At 34.9% G+C, this 25,410-nt stretch overlaps 1 protein-coding gene and 1 pseudogene across 4 annotated transcripts in view; one reads left to right on the top strand and one right to left on the bottom strand.

The window, feature by feature from the left end:
* LOC145276949 (tripartite motif-containing protein 59-like) overlaps positions 1 to 24,946 on the top strand; it is a 310,332-nt gene extending 285,386 nt beyond the window's left edge. For all 4 annotated transcript variants that reach the window (XM_080128460.1, XM_080128462.1, XM_080128461.1 and 1 more), the window contains one exon: positions 18,027 to 24,946. In XM_080128460.1, the coding sequence (XP_079984586.1) occupies positions 18,027 to 19,099 (1,073 nt within the window). In that variant the 3' untranslated portion in view covers positions 19,100 to 24,946. The remainder of the gene's footprint in view (positions 1 to 18,026) is intronic.
* On the bottom strand, positions 4,203 to 4,321 carry LOC145277117 (5S ribosomal RNA; annotated as a pseudogene).
* Positions 24,947 to 25,410: the final 464 nt, after the last annotated feature.

Raw genomic sequence — 25,410 nt, forward strand, 5'->3', positions numbered from 1 at the left:
TAGAATTAATGCGACTACGGTCATGGAAACAAGTGACCAAGGGTGGCGTGTGCATGTTGCAAAAAGTCATCGGGTCTCAAACTCGAAACCCGACCGATGTATGTATCAGGGATACATACATACACTCACTCAAATAGTTTTTTCCCTGAAACTGCAAGACTTTGGAATCTTTTTCTTGGTTCCTTCTTTCCTGACTGTACTTAGATGGAGAAATTTAAATGTAATGTGAACAAAAATCTCGTTGCTTAACTTCTGACTTAGAGTGTCCCTGTAAACATTGTCCCTAACTCACAGTATCCCTTTACGTTCAGTGACAATGAGCTTTGTTTGGAGTGAATATGAAAAAAAAAAATAGAAGTAAAATGCATATTAAGCAGACACGAAGTGCGATCAACTCTCTCACCAAAGTCTGTAAAGCAGCTATCAAAAATCAGACAAAACTCGTTTTTCACAGCATATATTGAAACTATTCAACTCTATGGACACTAAGTGTTACGTGATCTACAAAACTTGATGGATCATGTACTAAGAAGCTATGCGTCATCTACAACATATAGTGGTGAGACCATGTAACAAACAAAATACTGTATAGTTGCCTTCGATTTATATCTACAGTTGTTCAATGCTGATTTTTTTTTTTATGCTCAACACGATAAACTTGATCCCCAGAAGTCAAGTGAAGCTCTTATTACAATTGTTGTATTCTCGTGAATGTGTGTATATATTCTGTACATGTATACACGTGTATATAACGAGTGACTTATTGAATGTGCGTCTGTTCTTCCTTTTTTTTTTTTTTTTTTTTTTTTTTTTTCATTTTTCTTAAACTTTTTCTTCTTTGGGATGGGACATCCAACCAGATGTCTGACATTTACCCCTATTTTAGTGAGTCCAACCAAGAGATCTTTTCAGAATTCTAGCCGTCCCTTTCCATGCAATCGTTTGTATTTCACTTGCACTTGGTTCACCGGGTATGCTTGCTATGTACTGCATTTACGTGTGATCGCCTAGTTTAATAATAAAAAAAATTTTTTTAAATAAAATGTAAACAAAAGGTATGTGCGTTGACTGATTCTTTTTTTTTTCATCATTTGAACTTAACTTATATATATATGTGTGTGTGTGTGTGAGAGAGTGTCGTATCCCGGGGTTATACTATATAGTAGAACCCCGGGGTACAACATCAAAAATTAGTAACAAAATACAGTACAGTATATAATACACGTGTATATAATCAAATAACATTATAAATAACACCATAAGGCGGGGCAAATACCGTACCAGGATCGGGGAAAACATTGTATTTCACATCGGAACCTGAAAAAATCTTATCCTTGGACCACCGTATCCTGGGGTCCTACTGTATATACAGAATCTTGGACCCAAGTAACCTGAAGTATATCAGCCAGTAAATATATAAGACTATACATGAATGCATAATTTATATATGTAAATATGAAATTAATTAATACAAATGCACATCTTCTGGGTTTAGACATAGTTTTAACCCATTTAATTACTGACCTAACAGATTCTTTGGAAGACACATATTATGATGTAATGTATATACCTATTGATGAATGTATGTATGTATACACCTGCTGACGGTATCAATATATATATATGTACATATATATATATATATATATATATATATATATATTAGTGATGGGACGATTCCAATATTTTCCCTGATTCTGATACAATTATCGATTCCATACTAAATTCCTGATTCCAATACAAAATACAATTTCCGATTCTTTATAAATCTCTAATTATTTAATAATAGAGTTGTTATTTTTCCTCGATTACCGTAAAAATGTTAAATGTTGAGAAAAACGAAAAAAAAAAATACACTTGTAGCTGATCTTCTATCGATTTTAGTTTTACTAGTAGTAAAAAATCAATAAATATTTATTATTTTATCATTATTACCAGCAAAGGAAGAGTTTGCTTTAAACGCATTCAAATAAAAGAAACAATTAAAAAAATCGTTTTGGCATCGGAAAATATGCACACATTTTTCCGATTCTGATACCCACAAAAGTTCTGATTTTTTTCGATTCCTGATTTCGATTCTGATTAATCATCCCACACTTGCTTGTGGTATGGATATATGTATACACAGACTGGTCGTATGAGTGCACATATACACCCGTCGGTGATACGAGTGGATAAATACACCCAGTAGTAGATAAATGTATAACCACTGTAGGTGGTGTGGATGTATTTATACACTCGTTGATAGTATAAATGTTTGTATACACCCGGTTGTGATACAGGGTGACCCCCCCTCAAAAAAAACGGCCCCCAACTCTTATTAGGCCCCGTTTCTTAGTGTTTTGTCCGAATGAAATGAAACTTTGGTCATAACTAGTTTATTATCTTCAAAACATCACATCAAAACACTAGTGTCTTTGGCCTTTTTCTTTTCTCCGTTCTACAGCATATATTCTAGATAGCCTCCATTTAACTTTTTTTTTGGGGGGGGGGTCACCCTGTATACTAACATATATATATATATATATGTATATATATATTACACAGGGTGAGCCCCCCCCCCAAAAAAAAAACGGGCCCCAACTCTAATTAGGCCCCGTTTCTTAGTGTTTTGTCTGAATGAAACGAATCTTTGGTCATAACTAGTTTATTATACTCAAAACGTTACACTAAAACACTAGGGTCTTTGATCTTTTTTTCTCCGTTGACTGTAAAATGCTCAGAAAAACAATTGAATGTCCTCTGTTTTTTTTTTTTTTTGGGGGGGGGGTCACCCTTTATGAGTGGATGTAAACACTTGTTACTGGTTTGAACGTATACATTTGGTGATGGTATATATATATATATATATATATATATATATATATATATATACATACACACACACACACACACACTCTACAGGTTTAAGTGCACGGTTTTAACCGACCTAATTACTGACCGAAAACAATTAGATAACCTGATTGGTTGCTGGCCGAGGTTGTGGGTGTCCGAAACACAATGAAACAATTGAACCTCACCAATCAGTGCAAACATTTCAAGACGACAATTTAATTAATTACCGTCATAGAGGAAGGTCAGAGGAAACCCCAAAACAATGCTGAAGGTCAGGAGATCCAACCCACATGAACGGACAAAGATCTTTCGCCTGCAGATCTTTTGATTTTTTACGAGTGAGGGGAGAAGGAGTAGTGATAGCAATAGGTAAGAAAAAAAAAAAAAAAAAGAAACTTAAATATCATTCACATCTTTTTTGAACCGTACACTACTTTATCGCAGACCATGCTTTTCTTTTCTTTTCTTTTTCTTTTTTTTTTTTACGCATTATTTGGATTCATCGGACTACTGTTCTCATCTTGAGTGTGATTTTCACAATGTTTCGGTCGGTGTAACCTCCGACCTTCTTCAGGTGTATCTTTTCAAATTCGGAAATATTTCTATACTCAGGAATTAGGATGGAATTTCGAATGGAATCCTTTATTTACTTCATAGAGGTAGCATGCTCCGGTTCCATCAGCCATGACCGGATAGAAGTCCTAAGTAATTTGCAATTGTATTTTTCGGTCGCCCACACTGAGAATTGAACCTTCAACCTAATATCACTTTTACAATTGATTTTTTTCAAGTACTCTAACCATTGCGCCACGTGTATTATTCATTTATTTTTTTTTTGTTTTACCGGAAGATAATCACTTATCAAGACCAAAAGCCATTCGAGAATAAGGGTTAATGCGATGGAATGATTGTCTCTGTTTACTTGCCTGTCCTCAACACAAGGTCAATTTTGTAATATGCAGAAATACTAGCTCAACAACTAGATTAGAAATAGAAACACAAATTGCTTAAGTCTAGAACGGCCTCTCATTCATCAACCGAGGAAAGAAAAGATAGTATTATACATTAATTTTTATTCGAATCCTTCCAAACGAGTAATTTGTGTACTTATTTATTTGTGGACTGTTATCCTCATCTTCGTAGTTGTTTCACCTTCAGGATCCATGGCACAGCATATAGAGGTGTTGTGTATGTGTGTGCAGTCAGCACCAACCCTATTCAAGGTTTAACCGGCTTCCTCTGAAGGAGGAAGTTTCATGGGAGTATGAAATTCACAAGCGGTCTCCAGTCGCATGTATATCCCCGTTAGGGGAGATGATGACGTTATGTTTTTTGCAGCTTTTTGCAAGGAGGTGTCGACGTCCTCCTACATACAGCACCTGGACTTCCCAAATTGGTCACCCATTTTAGTAATGACCAGGCTCAACGTTGCTTAACTTTGGTGATCTGACGGGAACCGGTGTGTCAACGTGATTATGCCGTATATATATATATATATATACATAGAGAGAGAGAAGTGTTGACTCTCTATGGTTCCAGGTGAACATTGTCTGAAGATAGCAGTTTCAATCCTACGCAAGCAGGCCAGAGGATTTGTTGGCCAAAACGTGGTGAGACAACAACAACTATGGAAGGCAGTAATTACTAGAGACACAGTTACAAGACTCAGCATTCCTATCCCGTTGCGGTTAATCACCTGAGGAAGGTCAGAGGATAAGTTGGCCGAAACGCGGTGAAACAACAAAAACTGTGAAGATGAGGATAACAAATAAATGAATAAATACATTCAAAAATAGTACTTGTGCAGTTTACAGACCGTGCTGAAATAATAACGTTATTATTTGAAAAACTATTCCTAACATGAGGAGGGGGAGAGATTTTTTTTACTATTCAGTGTTTTCACCTAAAAATTTTATGAACAAATTTTACCGTCCAAATTGAATTTAACTTGAAAATTCTATCTAAAAAAAAAAAAAAAATTAGCACGATCCGTAAATTACACAGGTACTGAAAAGAAGAAAAAAAAAAGAAAGAAAATATAATATCAAAACAGACTACAATTTGCTCTCAGCCAATAAAACCAAAAGATTGTTATGTAATTTAGAGGAGAAGAATTTTGAGAGGATTGAGAACGATTGTAGGAATAAACCATAATTATGGGAACGATTCATTTAAGGAATCTGTTAATATTGAATTAGAAGGCAACGATATTGCAACCTGCACACCCGTGGTATTATGCTCCAAAGACGGGAAGTCCTTGCAACGAAACTCTGTTTGGAGGAAGAAACGACTTTTGTTCTGCTGTGGTAGTCAGACGAGTTCTTGCTGTGAATGTCTTACAAGGATGAACCAGAGATTGGAGCTCAGTTGAGCACCTTCCATGGAAGTAATGACTAGGGCTATGACAACAGCATATTCTTTTCGTTGTTTTAACTCTCGAGTATATATCCGACACAGTCAGACACAGTTAATCAACCAAGAACCACATCACTCCATATAAAAGCGTAAAAGATATCAACAGATACACACTCGAGAGTCAAAACAATGAAAAGAATATGCTGTTGTCCTAGCCCTAATGACAGAGTAGAGAGACTAGCAACGTCTTTTCTATGAGAAAGGAGCTGTTAGAAACAGAAAAGATCCCCATCTCCCCCCCCCCCCGCTAGATTTCAAAGTCGATTTTGAACTTAGTCTAGACAAAACTGAGTGCTTTGTGTGACACCTCCTTAGAAACTTAGTGAAAATAACAACCATTATGAGAATAGTAGTCCGAATAATCCAAATTATAAATTTTTGTCTTCTATGAGGAATGGTAGTCTTCTAATCAAGTCTCGTTGCTTCCTTCCGAGAGCTGGTGCTATCAGATCAGGCTGTCCGAAGACACTGGCTTTCTGAGACGAAATGTACCTAACATTGATGCTTTTTGTTTTTCTACTTCCGTTTACAAAATTTTATTGTTTTGCAAAACACACAAAAAAAAAACAAAAAACAACCCACCTTCCCCACTTTTCTTTCTTCCCATTTCCCCTTTCTCTTTCTATCTCCCCCAATTCCTGGCTGGCTTCCTAACTTAAAGTGTACCAAACGTTAATACGGTAACCCTTTTCCCTCTCTCCTTGCAAAACTCATTCATGTTTTGCAGGGTAGAAAACAAAAACGATAAAATCCACTATAAAACAACCAAACCGAACACTACAAACTAGCGATTGGGGATACAAAAAGCTTGAAGAATAAAAAACCTTTTAAAAAATAACTGAATGCAACATGAATACTAGTTCTAAAATAACTGGATTCAGCATTAAATGACCTGAAAAAGGTTGAGAAGTTGTTAAACAAAGCAACCAAACCTTCCAGGATGGACACACCTCCATAAAACTTTGGGATACATAAAGAGACCAAAGGTCGTCTATAATTCTTTTTTATTCATAGGTTGTTATGTTGTATACTAGGGTGTATAACAAGCGTATGTGTATGTGTGTTTTCTATAATGAAGATGTAGCAGTTACAGAGAGCTATTTTCTCTAAATGAATCAGCACCCCCCCCCTCTTCTGAGTTCTTAAGCCACAGGCTGAGCTATCAACTAACGTTGATTCATCTGCTCCCTAAAGTCTTGAGGGAACGTCAGTCAGTCAGGACCGGACCTTCAGCCAATCAGCACCTTTTCTCTCAATCCCTGCCTACTGGATATTTTGCTCTAGTATCGACAGTCTCCACTGGAGACAACTGTTATTAACTAGGGACGACACAGTACTGACCAACCAACGATGCTCTCAAAAAGAACTTTCTATTCCCTCTTCCTTTTTCACAGTCCAACCTGCCCGTTCCTGCTACCAATAACTATTCTAAGTTGTTATTGTTTAAAAGAAGTTTGTTATTCATTTGTGCTGTGTTCATTAAATATATTTTTTAGGGGTAAAACAATTAACTTCCTAAAAGTCTCTTTTAACTTCTGAGTGTTAAACGTCCTGGTATGTGATTCGTCTAGTGTATTCTCTGTGTGTTGACATGTGTATACATATATTAACACTTTATAGACAGGGTGTAAACAAGAGACGGACATCATTGTCGGTTGGAACACCAGCAAAACACATACCTCAAGTTTTCCTTCCATGCGTCCTGAAATTTAAAGGTGCTTTTCTCTGAAAGTGAAAACGATCAGCTGTGAATTATTATTTTTTTTTTTTTTTGTTTTGCACCCCAAACAAGGCACAGTGCCACTTTGATGTAGGGGCTACTATCGAAGACATAAGCTGCAGGGATACTATGTAGGGAGTTGAGCAGCAAGCTGTCTGTTCACATTACACTTGAACTTCTGCATATCAGTACAGTTTGGGAAGCAGGAACCTGAAAGAGAATTCCAAAGTCTAGCAGTTCTGGGGAAGAAACTATTAGAGTAGAAGGCTTTCTTACATCTACGGATCTCTACTGTGTAGGGGTGGGACTTTGCTGCTTATCGGGTTTGTCGGGAATATTTACATTGAGGGGGTACAAGGACTAGTAGTTCGTCGGAGCATTTACGATTAAAATACTTGTAAAACAGGCAGAGGGATGCAACATTTCGTCGATGGGACAGAGGTTGAAGCTTAGATGACAGTTCAGGACCTATTAGGTTAGTGACTCTCTTTTGAACCATGCCAAGGAGGGAGAGGCTAGCAGAAGATGCACCAGCCCAAATGTGACAATAATACTCCATACGTGGGCGAATGGTAGCCTTGTAGAGGTACAGGATACTTTCTAACTTCTAAGGTACTTGATAACTTTCTAGCATAGTAGAGAGAGCCCACCTTCTTCGCAGCAGTCTTTGCAATGTTCTCCATGTATATTTTCCAACTCATGTTCTCTGTGAACGCTAAGCCAAAGAGTTTGAACGAATGTAATGTATCTTTAGCCATAGCTATTGATAGGTGAGAAGGTTTCTCATAATTATTAAAGGCAACGATCTTGGCAGGATTGAACGTTACCATCCATTTTTGCCCCCCCCCCTCCATTCCACTACAGATTGGAGGTCTTCCTCTAAGGTTTCTGCCATGGCCTTGGATATGTGTTCATTTGTTTTCCCCTTGTGCCTTTTGTAGAGCGTGGTGCCGTCGGCAAATATGCCCATCTCAGAGAGTATTTTATCAGGGAGGTCATTTATGAATATCAGGAATAATAAAGGTCCAAAGATCGACCCCTGAGGTACACTCGCATTTATATCCTATTGTTTAGATGTATGACCGTCGAGGACTACCTGGATTCTTCTCTTATTTAAGAAGGATTTAATTATGTTAATTATTCGTCCAGTAATAGCGTAGGATATGATTTTCATGAGAAGAGCATCATGTCATACGCTTAATATCTTGATATAATCATTTATTCTTTGCTGGATTCTTTTTCAGAGTTGATACGCTTTGTATAAGACTAGCTTTTGCTAAGTCTTTTCCCCCTGTTTTCTCCCCCCCCCCGGTTTCCTCTTTCTCTCCTCTCTCTTTCTATTCTGTCTGCGTGTTCTCTCTCTCTCTCTCTCTCTCTCTCATTCTTTCTGGTTATTTATTGAAATCATTTCAGAGTTGGCGCGCTTTGTATAAGACTACATTTTGCTAAGTCGCCTTCTGATTTCCATGTGTGTCCTGTCCCAAAACCCCGTCCACTCACTAACGTGTTGCATATCGAACTGGTCTCCCTTGTAACTAAAACTCAGTCTTTCTTTTCCATTACGTCATCACTACACGCAGCCTAAAGATCCTGAGATTTTGTCTCGTATTTTCGTTTATATTATAGTTAAATTCCATCCAGTCAAATTAACATCAAGTTAACATTTTTGTTGGTGCTAGTTACGAAAACTAATATTCCTTTCTATTAAAACATTTTAACATGAATAATTTTATTTGTAAATATTTATTTCGCTTTGATAATTTTTTTTCTTTACTTGGAAGTTACCACATATTAAGGCCTGAAGGCTATTCGAGAATAAGGGTTAATGAATGTAAGATGGTAGTGTAGTGATCGTTATTGATGTAAATTGGGTAGAATTTAGTTATTTATGGGGACGACTAGACAAGAACTTGTTTATATTGGATTTGAAGGCTACCATGTTGTAGTCAACTGGGAAGCACGACTGCAGAACAGTGTTCCACAGGCGGGCAGTTCTAGGAAAGAAGATTTGTTCATGAAATCCGTGTTTAGATTTAGGCATAGATAGAAAGTAGAGGAAATCGTTTATAGTGGTTATAGCTAGTTGAGTGTTTTTTTGAGAAAGTTTTGGCAAGGAGGAACCTTAGATTGAAGTTCGGTCGATCACTTTCTGATATTTTACTTTTACATTTTTACAATTATTTTTACCATTATTATTAACAATCATAATAATAATCATCAATCAGCACATCTTTCGGTGTTTCCTGGTCAATATCCAACAGTTAGGCTGGTGTTTGGGTGAAATGTGAGTGTGGAAAATGTAATCAGCGTAGCGAAAATTTTTCTAACCATCTTTTTGAGATGAAGTCATGTTGCTATGAAAGTTGATGCCGCATGTAATATATGAGTTGTCTGACTTCTTTTTAGAATCTTCTTTCATCTACAACTAATTACAGGGTGGAATGATGAAATTTTCGCCTAAAGAAAACAACACTACAGCTATATTTTAAACCTTTTGTTTCCCCCCTTGTGCCTGTTGTAGAGCGTGGTGTCGTCGGCAAATATGCCCATCTCAGAGACTATTTTATCTGAACCCCCCCCCCAAATCAGGTAACTTGATCATGTAGTAGAGCTTACATCTCTGCAATGTAGCCGCCTTCAGCCTCAATCACAGCCTCCATACAAATCCAGAACTGGGAGCATGCCTTTTTCATAAGCGTTGGCAGGAACTCGGCGGATAGCGGCGATCAGGCTGGCTTTGGTGTTGTGGGATATCATGTTGCTGATGATCTCGACGTATGACCAATTGAAGTAGTCCAGCGGGTTCAGGTCGGGGAGGAGTGGAGTCAGTGAGAGATGGATACAAAGTCGTAGCAGTCCTTCTAAAGCAAAGTCTGAGTCTCTTTTGGACTTGTGGGCCAGCACCGAGTCTTGCTGTCACATCCAGGACCTGCCAGTGGCGACCTAATTGCACCAGGGGATCACCACAATCTTCAGCACACCCAGGTACACTTTGGTGTTGACTTTCAAGCTGACTTCGAAGATGTGTGAGGTGGTATAATACACTTGAAACCACACTAAAGATCATAACCGTGTCCGGAAACTTTTGTTTTCATCACCCTGGGCACATCCCTGTTATTCATGCCAATCCAGCGATACATTTTGAAGGTGCTGGCAATGGCCCCGTTGTTATAACTTGTCAGAGTTGTACAGAGGCGCATTTACAATCTCGTTTGTTGAACATTGTGTCACTTTCAGACATGTTAATTGCTCTTGGGATTTGTACACAACTGGTCAACTAGTAGATGGTCTTCAACAACAAAAAAGAAAACCGGTTTTCATCAAACGCAAATGGAATCATGTCATCTTTTCTATGGCGACAATTTCATCGTTCCACCCTGTATATGTCACAGATCATTTTGGCCAATGGGATGCATAGCCTATCAAACAAATGATTTTACATCTGTTTCAAATAAAAAAAGGATATTTTCTTAAAAGATTTTGTTTGTATTTTCCTGTGTCTATGTAACTTATAAGTTTTTAGTTTGACTATTAGTATTTTATTTACCTCTTCGCAAGAGCACTAGGATAAGCACACTCTAGTTTACAAAAAATGCCTGAACAGCCCAAGCAGCATTCTTTGGTATGAGAACCCCAAGCGATTAGCAATAACCGTTGGCAAGTTTTTGATCTTTAAGTACTGTTTTTAAGTTCCGTACATCAGCTGGCTTTATGCCTTGTCTGGAGCGATTTCCATAAAAAAAAAACCCCAAAAAACTAACCCCTTATCAGAAAGAAGGTAAATCTTAAGGAGGTGGATCTATTAAGACTGAACAGAACTAAACCTCATATCGACAGTAACATTATTGGACTGGTTGTCGAGGATGTATCCCCAACTGGTGCAAACACTTACTAAGCTGTGTGAGACATTATTAGTATTCTATCTATCCAAATTTTTGGATGTTCTCGGAATGACATCAAACTTGGAACACTTCCTCCCATGCTTCCCTTAGCCTTTCCTTTTCAACCGATCCTGTTACTTCCACTGTTCCACATCTACTGACCCAAGAACTAAATGATTTGTTCAATGTGACCAAGCCAACAAAGTCTCCTGTTTTATACACATATCCTTTATATTGCCTAAATCTTGTCTTCTTAGGTTGCCAGATCTAAGTCTATCTTTAAGATTCACATTACACATCCATCATATCAATCACATATAATTTCTTTCCATGCAATGCATATCCTCAACCTCCAATGGCCAGGTTTCACTTCCATATATCATACTGCATACACATGCTTCATGGACCTTCTCTTGGTCCACCATGGTAATATTCTGCTGGTTAATAATGGTACTTACTTCGTCCGCTTCTAACTTTTGTAATCATACCAGCTGAAAATATTGGCAGAAAAATAATACAAACCACTAAATGTTCATTCCTGTTCTGGGAATAACATTAAACTGCATCTAGTGGGAATTTTGGTGAATGTGGAATAACCATTTAGTTACCATTGCTCCAAGGTCAACTCTGGCCAGAAGTGGTAATCTCTGTCAGGGTATTATCTATGAATGAAACCGAAACAGTCCCAAGAATAACATGAAATTTCTTCTTCTTCTTCTTAATGTTCATTTTAAATGCTGACATGTTAAGAAATTTAAGAAATTGATTTCCTACTCATTTCTGACCAGGTCTTCATTGATCCTTTTTTTTTTTCTCTCGAGTTCATTTTAATCACTTCCTCCCATATTTCCCTTGGCTCTTCCCTGTGAACTGGACCTGCTACCTTAACTGTTCTACATCTACCGACCCCCAAGAACTCTCGTCCATCCTTTCAATTATACACATCACAAATCGTGTTTTCACATACGTTTCTGAAAACAGAAAGCAATACGCGCTGAAAATGCAACTTTGTTTACATTGATAAGTGCTGACAAAATCGAACTGATGTTTGCTCCGATGCCTAACTACACTGTAAGTGCTGCCAACAAAACAGTCATACCAAAATTAATGATACGAAATCGTTACAAATTATTTGCCAAAGCAAAATGTGACACAAGACCATGTTTCAAGTTCTTTATAGTTTAAAATATTTTTTCATAGTATTTGGTTTGGTTGTTTTATAGAGGAAAATTGTTTTTGTTTTTGGCGTTGCAGAACATGATTGAGTTTTGCAAAGGGAAAAGGAAAAAAAAAAAATTAATGTTTAGTACATTTTAGGTGAGGAAACCAGTATTTTCAAATAGTTTGATCTTGTAGCAGCAATCCTCTACAGCTATAACTACGAATAACCATTAATTAAGGCAACTTACTAGATTGTATTACTCGATTTATGTAGCCAATACCATTCAGCTACTTCAAACGAATATTTCCTTTTCCGGCACATATCAGAACATATAATGAATATTAATTGAAACAAGTTTTTGATAGAAAATTTAATAAAATGAAACTGTGTTCATTAGGGGTTTAAAAAAAATTATTACGTATTTAAAAATTTTCCTCGCTATAAAAAATTAATAACTATTTTTTTGTTATTAACTATTCTTCAATTTTGATGCATAATTAAAAAACATGATTAGCTATATTATATTTTTATTAACATTATTCCCGAGTTCGATAATATACGCCTGAAGAAGATCGGAGGTTAGATCAACCAAAATGTTGTGAAAATGACATTTAGAATGAAAACAATAGTCCGAAGAATCGAAATAACCAATCCCTATCTCAAAAAAAAACATACTTGTAATGTTTTATTACATGCATTTACAAAATATTAAATGTTTTTACTTCGGAGGACGCACATATCTTCTCGTAATGTAAGTACCAACAGCTATTCATTTCCAAAATGTCCTAAAAAAACAAACAAAACAAAAAAACACTGCCATTATATGCAGGTGAATGAAAAGTTAGGCAAAAGCTCAAACATTGTTAGTTTCCTTGACCTTGACCTTGTAACAATCAGACTGAGGCTTGATTTACTTCAGTCATGATTGTTTGAACAAAGCATGCAAGGCTAAAAGAATCTCAAATAATGACTGATCTCATTCAACCCGTAATGAAATGCTTGCTTTTTTATTTTTTTTTTTTACTTATACAGTGGGTGCAATAAGTATTTGATACAAAGCAAAAAGTGGATTTAATTTTATTACACGGAAAAAAACAAACAAAAAACAAAAACAAAACAAAAACAATAACACAAATTCAAAAGTATTTTATACAAATCTTGTATAAAAAAAAATCATACAAAAATACATTAGTATAGCACTTTGTTATTGTTTTCGTGTGATAAAAATAAATTAACCTTTTGCTTTGTATCGGATACTTATTGCACTCACTATATATATATATATATATATATATATATATATATATATATATATATAAAACGCACTCACTATATATATATATATATATATATAAAACGCACTCACTATATATATATATATATATATATATATATATATATATATATATAAAACGCACTCACTATATATATATATATATATATATATAAAACGCACTCACTATATATATATATATATATATATATATATATATATATATATATATAAAACGCACTCACTATATATATATATATATATATATATATAAAACGCACTCACTATATATATATATATATATATATATATAAAACGCACTCACTATATATATATATATATATATATATATAAAACGCACTCACTATATATATATATATATATATATATATATATATATATATATATATATATATATATGAAACGCAGAATATTCAGTGTTGCTCAATCGCCATATATATTTTATAAATTACTATATATATATATATATATATATATATATATATACTAGCAGAGGCGCATGGCCTTGCCCGGTCGTAAAATGTGCTTAAATATAATATTTTAATTTATGCAGATTTCATATATATTATTATAGTGTCAATATAGAGTAGTGATTTAAAAAACAAAAACAGAAAAAAAAAAAAAACAGAAAAAAATTCCATCAGCTAGAATCGAAACCGAAACCAAAATTTATGAAAAATTTTTGGTAAAATTAAGCTTGTCTAACTAAATAATCAATAATGACGACGGAAAGTTCTGAATGAGACAAGATTCGAGCAAGCACGGACGTCCGGACGATCCACAGAGTTTTATAATTATTAAGATACACATGTTTGAAATGTAATTATTGATGGACACATGTTTTGTCATTTATGGTTCATCAACATGGCTAAACATAGCAGGACCCCGGAGTCTGAAACCTAAAACCCTACCCACTAGTACTGAAAAGTATCGAGATTTTTCATTTTTATTTATTTATTTTTTTTTTACTCGTCTTTCCATAATCTGTCATTATTTTTATGGAAAATAACTTCGTTGATTTAACTGTTAGAAAAACCAAACGAGTGTGAAATTGTTTTTCATAAATATTGTTATCTATAATAATCTATAACATAAATCTCACCTGTCTGTTTAAATGTATGTATGTATGTATGTATGTATGTAAGTATGTATGTCTTTTTCGGGGTCAACGGCCAACTAGCACCATGTGTGTTTGTGTGTTGGGGTGGAGAGGGCTCCCATAAGCCGCGGTGAAGGCAACCTTTCTAGGAGAAGCAAATCTCTGATTTAAAAAACCATAAAGCGGGAGACCAGTACCCGCATTAAGCTGGTCTGCAGTTTAACTTGTTGCTGGCTATCTTGCTCTTGCTTGTTGCTGGATCTCAACATTTTGAACCGAGAGAGAGACTTAGCTGTCATACAAAGCTAAGACTCTGTAACATCACCTGTGTATAGATACTCTCTCAGACATTTGTCTATAAAAATGGTCCTGTGGCGATGGAAAAGTTATGACGCATGGAGGCTTGAAATGCTGGAAACATGTAATAATTGATCTCAATGACCGTCTTCAGTATCATGCCTGCGTGAGCGTGTGAATTTACCAGTAGGACTAAGAAAAAAAAAGTCATTTCTGGGCTCATGGACATTAAGTGTCTGAGGGAGTGGCACTCGTCAGACAAGACGTTTGCAATCATCATGTATGTCTCGCAAAACCTTTTAACAGAGGCGACCAATTTTCACGAGATCGGTATCATTTTGAAGCTCGACCCTTCGGACGAAAAATATTTAAAAATTGGCTAAAAGCATTAATTCCTACGCCCTCAACTGGGCACTTTTCTACAGGGAGGGTCGCTTTTTTCGCCGATATTTTCGAAAGTCATCGCCTCTTTTCGATTGACTAGCCTTAATTCAAACATTCATCACTTCTGGTTTGGCGACAGGCGCAATAGCAAAGACGTCACTTAAAAAAAAAAATTTTTTTTCACTTTCTTTTCCTCCTTTGCAGTACGGGTTCGAACCTGCCTACTACCACTTTTTTTTTTTTTTTTTTTTTGCTTGACACATACTGCCTAACACCCAGGCAAGGACGGGCACCCAGGCTAGTTAAAAATAAAACTGAAATTTTTTTTCTTTCAAATTTTCAAATAATAAAATATTCATCTTCAGGAAATTGGACAGTTTGTTCTTTTGTTTTTCGTTTTTTTTTTTTTTTCATTTTCTTATATGTCATGGTGGTGGTGATAATCCCTGACATGACTTGAGATGTTTGAAGTTAAGTTACATTTTTAGGCGTCTGTCGAACGCACGTTCAAACAGTGAATTCCTTTTTATTAACTCCATTGATATTCCAAAACAAGCCTTCCCTCTCTTTAATGACCTGAACTCGAAGATATCTGGTGACATAATCGGTAATGATATACATTTTTTTTATTGCAAAAAAAAAAAAAAAAGTGTAGTATCTATATAAAAGCCAAGTACGGCCAAGGATGGAATACTGCTGCCATATCTGGGCAGGAGCTGCCAAAAACAGCCTATCATGCCTTGACAGAGTACAAAATAGACTTCGTGGTTTAGTGGGGGATGTCCTTTTCTCTACCCTGCAACCCCTCTCCCACAGAAGAGATGTTGCAAGCCTATCCTTGTTTTATCGTTATTTTCATGGCAGGTGCTCGTCTGAACTCCAATCCCTGGTCCCCCCTCGCCAATCTTTCACGAAAAACACCCGTCTAGCTGAATCCACTGTGAAAAATTTCCCCCACTCTATATCTGTGCCTAAATCAAAACGCGGATTTCATGAACAAAGCTTCTTTCTTAGAACTGCACGCCTGTGGAACTCTGTTCCGTCTGCCTGCTTCCCTCCGGACTACAACTTGGATGTCTTCAAGTCTAATGTTAACAAATTCCTAATGAACCGCCCCCTTAAGTAAACACTTCATCAAATCTCCTCACTAACGTAATGTACTTGCAATAACCCTTATCCCTGAGTGGCTTCCGGGCCTTGATAAGTGGTGATCTCTGTGTAAAAAAAAAAAAAAAAAAAAAAAAATCAGAACAGATACACACCTTTGATCTCATGTTTGATTTAGTTACTAAGTATTTAACACCTTTCAAGTAGGATTATTATTTCAAAGCTTTATACACAAGGCACAAGCACATCTCCCCCATGTTGTCGAGATTTATTCTTTAACACACACAGGCTCCATCAGTCTTTGACAGACTATGGCTACCCAGCGTAGGAGTGCCTGCGCATGACATTTTTATGGCAGGAGGTGCGCAATCTCCGACCACACCTTTCCTGAGTCGACATTGTTAGATACCTGTAGCAAGTGAAGTGTATGCCAAGATAAGTAGAGAGCACATACATCACCTAAAATTCCCGAATGGTCACCCATCTGCTACTAACCAGGCTCAACGTTGCTTAACTTCGGTGATCTGACGAGAACTGGTGTGTCAACGCGATTATGCCATATACTTTATTCTTGAAGACTAAGATTACACACCTATCGTACCATGTTCTTATAACTATTCTCCATGCAACACATATCCTCAACCCTCACTGGCTGGTGTTACTTCTATACATCATCAACCTGCATACACATACCTGATAGGCTCTTTGTTTATTTATTTTTTTTTTTTTTACAAGGGAGTCACCACTTATCAAGGCCCAAAGGTCACTCAAGGATAAAGGTTAATGAATGTAAGTTGGTAGCGTAGTAATCGTGAAAGGTGTAAGTTGAATAGAGTTTGATTATTTAAGGGGGCGGTTCAACAAGAACTTGTTTACATTGGACTTGAAGACTATAATATTGTAGTTGGCCAGGAAGCAGGCCAGCAGAACAGTTTCACAGGCGGCCAGTTCTGGAGAAGAAACTTTGTTCATGGAATCTGCATTTAGATTGAGGCACAGATAGAGAGTGGGGGAAATTACTGATAGTAGTTTATAGTTAGTCGAGTATTTTTGTGAAACACCGGCAGTGAGAGACCATATATTAAAGCACAGACAATGGTAATTCTCTGCTGGTTAGTAATGGTAAAGGTTCCCTGAACTTCATCAACTTCTAACTTTTGTTATTACATTAGGCTCTGCTTCTCTTCAATGGTGTCACCCAATTAACACATCTGTGAACGACCTCAATAGCTTTGCGATCAAATATACTTTCTCTACATCTGAAATCTGATCTGTCTCCATTATTGTACAATTCTTTCATGCAGTTTGGTTATCATCTCTTGAATACGAGTAAATTGATTCCTTGTATACACAATGCTTAAAAGTATCACAGAAAATGAAGTTGCAGCCTATTCTCTCTTTATGGATTGAACAGGAGGACTTTCTCATAGTTCTCCTTAAAAACATCAATCGTTTCATTTTTACCAATTCTTGTTTCTTTCTATTTTGACTAATCAATTTTACCAATTCTTTTTATTTTCAATTTTTACCATTTTTTTTTTTACTTTCTCTTTTTTTAACAATTTTTTTACTTTCTTTTTTTTTACCAATTTTGTTTTACTCTCTCTTTTTACCGATTTGTTTTATTTTCAATTTTTACCATTTTTTATTTTCCTTTTTTTACCAATTTTTTTATTTTCCTTTTTTTACCAATTTTTTTATTTTCAATTTTAATTATTATCTTCTTTTTTTACCAATTTACTTTATTTTCCATTTTTATCAATTATTTTTTATTTCTGCAAACATTTTTTGTGCAGATTATTAATTTCAACTTTTCCTTTTTACCATTTCAGAAGAAGTCGAACAGATGGAAAAGAAAAAAGAACCTGTGCCAAAAACGCTGCGTAAACGTAACCTTGTCTTTGACGAAGAACATTTCCAGGATGCTTTTCTACGGTGCATCGTTTGCCGTGACGTTTTCAATGAAAACGACCGGATCCCGAAGACACTACCATGTCAACATACCTTCTGCCTTCACTGCTTTCTAGAGATGTTTCGAGTGGAGGGTGAATATCGTCAGTCCCTAACGTCCGCATTCCGAGGGATGCCAAGGGCAGTGAAAGTCCAGTGCCCAACTTGCCGAGACAGCATCATTGCATCAGAAGAAGACCTGCGACGCTTACCCAATGATAACACAATCCTAGAACTCTTGCGATTTGTGCAAGAGACGGGTATAACTGACATAGCATATTGCACCAAACATCAGCTCCAGCCCCTGAACTTCTTCTGTGAACAATGCATAACAGCTGTGTGTTGTGATTGCACAGTGCTCGACCACAAGGAGAAAAACGGTCACCTCGTGATGAGTATAGACGAAGCCCTGAGTAAATACACGCCTGTTATTAACAACTCTATCACCGAGATGGAGAACCATCGGCAACAGTTTAAGGAGAAGCGGATGGAAGTGTCGAAACGGTTGGAGGATGTGCGCTACATGGAACAGCGCGTGTCGTCTGCGATCAAGAAAACTTTCCTGCTGATCCGCGAGGTGATTAAGGAACGTGAACAGATGCTGCTGAACATGTCTGAGCGGGAGGTGGATAAAAAACGGAACAACCTGCAGGCGAACCTGAGCCACATCAAGATGAAGGAAGAGAACATGCTAAGCCAAATAAAATCAATGGAAACCGCGAAGGAGGAGAAGGACATCCAGTACATGTTCCACGTGTTCAACATGGCCCAGGACTCGCTGATTGAGCCTCTTGAACTGCCACATCGTGTCGATGACAATTTTGGCCTGGCGTTCAAATTTGAAGACAACCAGATGGAATCTCTAGGTAGTGAGCTGAAAGACTTCGGAAACCTAGTAGTCGGAGAGAGTAACGTGACGGTAATCGGTACATCAGAACCTGAAAGACAGCAATAAAATTGACACCGTTTTAGCAATAATAAACAAAACAAAACTGAACAAATGAATAAATAAAGGAGACTCAACTGACTTCCTACCCCACCAAACCTTCCCTTACGCATGTTTCATTGTATAGGACCGACAAGGAACGTTTTAGTTCTTTTTATACAATCACGCATATTGATTTATTTCTTACGGCAAGAGAGCAAATCAAAAATGTAGTAGCATAAAATAGAACGGAATATTAAAATCATATTTAGGAATGAAAACTAATTGAATCAAGATATTAAATCTAACAGAATGCATTTCGGTTTTTCATAAACAAGTCAGACATTTTTATTTTTTAATATTTGGAGAAAAATGCATCGAAATTTTAAAAGGAAATTAAAAAAAAATTCTATCTAAAAATGAAAACTAATTGAATCAAGGCATTAAATCTAACAGAATGCATTCCGATTTTTTCATAAACAAGTCAGCTATCTTAATCTTTTGTTAATATTTAAAAAAAAATACTTTGTGACCCCCCTCGAAATTTGGAACAATTTGAAAGCATTTAAACTGTTGAATAGAAAGTAATTTTTGGCTTTAAAATTCCTTCCAAATCCTTATGTATAAAAAGATTGAACGTTTCGGAGGAGTTCCTGGTTAGTCATGTACAGAGAAACATGTATAAAGAAAGGTATGCTGCCTGAATATACTTTGATGAAATTATCTCGGGAACTGGTTCTTGGAAGCTTTAACCAATTTTTGGTTCTCTTTGTTGACATCTTTATTTCTTGTATGTTTTCCTCTCTTACCTTTTTCAATAACAATCACAAAAGAAAACGGCATTGTGCACTAGTGCGAAGGTACAGCATTTTTGGTTTTCAACTTGGACTTTTGGAGAGTGAATAGCAAGGGCAGACAAATGCAATTTCAAGACAATCAAAAATCAAAAAGATTTTTTTTTTTCACAACAAAGCCAGAATTCAGAAATTTTTGAATGCATGTTTTTTTCTTGTGTGTTGAGAAAGTTTTTTTTTTTTTACATATATATAAGCAACTTATAATAACACAAAATATTACTTTTTTAATAAAACATGAACATAACGTTTTCGTTACACATTTATTGAATTAAAATAAATATAAAAAAACTTATAATCACACAAAATAGTTTTAATCTCTCTTTAAAAAAAAAACAAAAAAACCTCTAGTTTCTGTTATTGTAAGTTTTTTTTGTATCTATTTTACAGAACTTTTTCAACGAAAAAAACACACCTTAAAAAATTCCAGAATTCTGACTTTGTTGCTGAAAAAAATCTTTTCGATTCAGTCCTGAAATTGTATTTGTCTGCCCCTGCTATGCACTCTTCAAATGTCCCAACCGAAAATCAAAAAAGTTGTACCTATGCACAAGTGCTAAGAAAACAATGAAAATTTTATAGTAGAGACTCAGGTAAACGTAGGTAATAAAAAAGAAGAAAAGAATGCAGAGAAAATGAGGCACTTTGCCAATTCGACCCACAAGATAATTCTGCTAGTTAAAAATTAAAAAAAATAATAATAAAACAGGGAAACTTTAGGAAATACTTATGATGGTAAAATACTAGCATGCATCGAAATTAACAGAAAACTATTCAGTAGTTTTTTTTTATTATTTAAGAAATTAAAATTTTTAATCGTAGGTAACAGTTACCAGAATTTTCTGCCGTTGGAAATAAAACTTTTTTGTTTTTGAAAATAATATAATAACAGAAGTTTAAGGTTATTTTGTTTGGGTTTTAAGGTTAGGTTTATGTTAGCGTTGAGTTAATCAATTTTGGCATATTTCTAGTAAACAAAAATCCTCTATTTAAAATCATTAAGATTCATGGAAGAAGAGCTGATGTTCATCCTTCTAACAGAACTCTTTTTAAATAGAGAATAAAAATGGTGTTAATCCCAGTTAAATTCATGCATATAACTGTAATTTAAATTTTTTAGTGAATTATTAATATACTAAAACATTTTCCAAAAATTTTGGTGAACAGTACTGTTTTTTTTTTAATCATAAGTAAGTACATCCTAACGTGTTCCTGTTTTTTTATTTTTATCTAGAATATATAACTCGAGGGTCGAGCTGAAGATGTAACGAAAATGAACATGAGGATGTGGCTATTTATTCATATATACAATCTGGTCGAGAACATAATAATACCATTACCTATATTTCAAAATCTAATATACTACTACATGTTGTGTATACGTTTGTATATCTATACTTATCATTAATGGGAATATCTTTTCTTCATCTTTTCGAAATGACGAATTGAACCCCTCGACAGACTTGTCAAAAGTCAGACCAATTATGTAATAATCAATCAAAATGAAGTTAATTCAATGAATGCAATGTTCTTATTGAATTATTTATTTTCCTTTTATACTTGCAAACAGTAACTTGTTTTACTATTATTCCCGACGTAAGAACGCTCAAAATAACTGACAAGATTTCTAAATAAGAGACATATAACACTTCCATAGTGTTCCTCATTTTTTTCGGTTGGAGTTCACACTTGTCTCATTAACCCTCATCCTCGAATGGCTCTTGGATTTCATAAGTGGTGACCTCGATATTAAAAAAAAAGAAAAAAAAGTTTAATAAATTTTTGCACTGGGAATTTACTGCCATGAAAAATTAAAAAAAATAAATCTACCTAAATTCCTTTCCCAGCTCACCCTAATATATATGTATATATATATATATATATATCTCAAATTTTAGTCATTCAAAAAAAAGTTTTTTAATTTATGACGTGAAATGGTCAAATTTCAAATCAAAAGATTTTGATTATTCTATGTAAGACAAAGAATACATTTGAAATATTATAACTCCTTATCCTATAGGATTTCGATGTCTACCATCTTTTCAGAGGAGAAAATATTAGCAAATAATGATAATGGTTTACACCTTATTTAAAGTCAGTGAGACATGGAAAATCACAATTAAAAGTTGGTGGTGCGGGGGAACAAGTTACTTTTAATCAGGTAAAAGTCACTGCAACAATATTTAACATAATTATAAATATGTTACAAAAAATTAGTGAATGGGGAGTTACATGACTGAAAAACGAGTATTTATTTACCTGGAGGTTAGACTCAAGACCAGGTGTGGATTTGATGAAATTGTTTCTGTGGAACAAACTGGATTTGAACCTGGCACACTCAAGTTTTCAGTCCGTGCCTTTAACCACTTAGCCAATCATAACGATTAACAAACAGGAAATCGCTTTCCAGATGTTATGTGGAATAGTGAAACTTGGCGAAAAGAAATACTAGCAAGTCTTTCTTTGGTTTTATCTGTGAAATGAGGCGGAAATCTTTTCGAAGGGGCTTTTCCTTTCACCATACGGGGCGGGTGTGATGTCAGGAGAAGACTCATAATGTATAATTCTCTTCCAAGGAATTTGAAGGAAAATAAAACCAAGAAAAATTTGAAACTACGAAAGGAATAATGTGTCTATTTTTGCTTTTACGCATTGCTAACTATTGCAGAAAGGGATACTATAGCACTATAGCACAATCCCTACTGCTAACACCCTGGTGCTACCAGATTAGGCTGCCTTAAGATACTAACTTCTTGACCAAAAATGCAATAAATGTTGATATCATTTTTTTTCTTTGCAAAACTCAATCATGTTCTGCAAAACCAAAACATTAAAAAAAAAAAAAAAAAATTAACCAATTTTCCTCTAAAAAACGAAGAAACTAAACCAAACACCATGAATTTGAAAATATAAAGAACTTCAAGCATAAAATCTTTTTGCAAAATTACTAGATTTGACCTTAAGTAATTCGGAAAAAGGGTGATATGCTGTCAAACAAAGCAACTAAAAACAATCTACTGCCAACAACACAGACACTGTCACATGACAATGTCACATGACATACCGACCATATTTGTTTCCAGGGCAAAATTTGTCCGCTTTGTTGTATATGACTTCTTAGAGCCGTGATTCGTCTTAAGAAAGTTAAGGGGCTATTTCCCCTAGATTTTGGTGCTTTTCCTAGTTTGTTTTATTGATTTTTAAAACTAATCATGGATTCAAATCTATAGGAAATTAAAACAGTTAAAATTAATTTAAAAAAATTGTTTTTGTGTGAAGGGGTAGGAGAAATTTGATGTAAACCTCATGAATGAATTTCCTCATAACAGATTTCTTTTGTATTAATAATTATTAATAACCAGCAAGACCTGTGGAAATTCCATGATTACTTACGTACTGCATCTTCTTTTTTCAAACTATATAAAAAAAAAAAAATCACGCATATTACCGAAATTTAAATTACTTAGTGAATTATTAATATACTAAAACATTTTCCAAATATTTTGGTGAAGCGTACTGCCTCATTCTACTAGTCAACTATGTATTTTTAAATAAATATCAGGTCAGTGCAAAAACTTTTGCCGATTTAAAATTTCATCTAGAACATGAAAAACTGTGATTTTGAAAATCTTAATTCATAACAATACTGACCTTTGCTCTCTATAATTTGATTCCATTTGTCAATGAGCTTTTAAATGCGTCATTTGTAAAAATTTTTTTAGATTTTGTGTATTCATTTTGTTATCCTCATTCTCATAGGTGCTGTTGTTTCGCCACGTTTCGGACAACTCATCCTCTGACCTTCTTCAGGTGATTAACCGCAACGAGATAGGAATGCTGAGTTTTGGAACTGTATCTCCAGTAATTACTACCTTCCATAGTTGTTGTTCTTTCACCACATTTTGACCAGCTAACCCTCAGACCTGCTTTGGGTAGGATTGAAACCGCTATCTTCAGACAATGCTCACCTGGAACTGTAGAGACTCAACGCCTCTATCCACTATGCCACGAGGCGTGTCAATGAGCTTATAAATGCTTCGTTTGTAAAATTTTTTAGGTTTTGTTGCTCAGTCTCCTTTTATGATGTTAAAGTAAGGTCTTCTAAATGGCTTTGTAGTCCTCGAAATACGTGATAATCCGAGGGAGCTAGGTTAGAAGATTATGCAGGATGGGGCAAGATTTCTCAACGAAATTTTTCTAGGAGATGTTTGGGCAATAATGCTGTGTGAGGACCAACATTGATAGAAGGTGACTTCTTTTCTGTTGACTAAAGAAAGTCGTTTTCAAGTCAAAGCAGTTTTCAAACAACGGAGTTGATCACAATAGAGACCAACAGCAATGGTTTAACGGTGATTAAATAGAGTCGACAGGTTTTTTCTTTTTTTTTTAAATAGGTAGTCTTAAGCCAAAACAACAGTACTTACTTAATTGTCATGTCGAAAATAGTAATATATCCAAAAATTACGAAAATTCATTGCGTAGAACAACTGCTATTGCGTTTTTAGTTTTTCGCAACCAGATAAAACAAAATGTCAGCCATTACACTGACGAAAAGGGAGATAAGTATGCCCCCTGTGTTCGCAATCTTCAAGGTGTTCACAACTAGGGAAATTGTCATTTCCTCTAATTTTCCATAAAAATTACTTTTAACTATAAATAATTTTCTATTTGATGAATTGTAATATTTTGGATATATTACTACTTTCGATATAACAATTTAGTAAGTACTGTTGTGTTTGCTTAATACCACATATTAAAAAAAAAAATCCATCTGCCGACTCTATCTTAACAATCACAGGTTTAACTGTTGTCTAAAAGTTTGTAATAGACGGTCCTTTCAAAAGAAGCAAGTTATAAATTAATCAATTAGTAAATGATATGTTTAATAATAACAATATGCATGAAATAAATTACAACAATGTAAAATACTCCTTCAAAAACGGCAAACTTTTTTTGCACGAACCTGATAATTGTCACCTAAATATTTTTTGAATAAATAAAACGAATGTCACTTTTAAGCCCACTACAATTTTACTTTTGACTTTTTATTCAATTTTGGAATAATTCATTTTGTAATTATTAAATCTAAAAAAAAAAAAAAAAAAATTTGGTTGGATGATCTCATTTATTTTTTTAATAGGCACGCGAGGTGATAGCGTACATGCAAACAAAAATACAATCGTATTTTTTGTGCAGATGTTATCAAAAAGTTATCTCTTTTTTTCTCTCGTCTCTCTCAGGGTTACTTGTCCTCCATAAGCTTCCTTGGTGCAAGTACATTATAATAACGAATTTCAAAATTTTTAATACTGAATTTCAAAGCACACCAATGGTCTTTACTTAATTGCCATGTTACAGTAATGAATATGTCCAAAAATTACGAAAAACGATAAGGTAGGGAAAATTATTAAAGGAAAAAAATTTGGACGAAAATTAGCGAAAATAAAATGTTTGTCAAAATAAAAATTAAAAAAAAAAAACAAAAAC

The sequence above is a fragment of the Euprymna scolopes genome, chromosome 5 (genome assembly GCF_053919585.1).
Source record: "Euprymna scolopes isolate OS-2025 chromosome 5, ASM5391958v1, whole genome shotgun sequence".
Lineage (NCBI taxonomy): Eukaryota > Metazoa > Mollusca > Cephalopoda > Sepiida > Sepiolidae > Euprymna > Euprymna scolopes.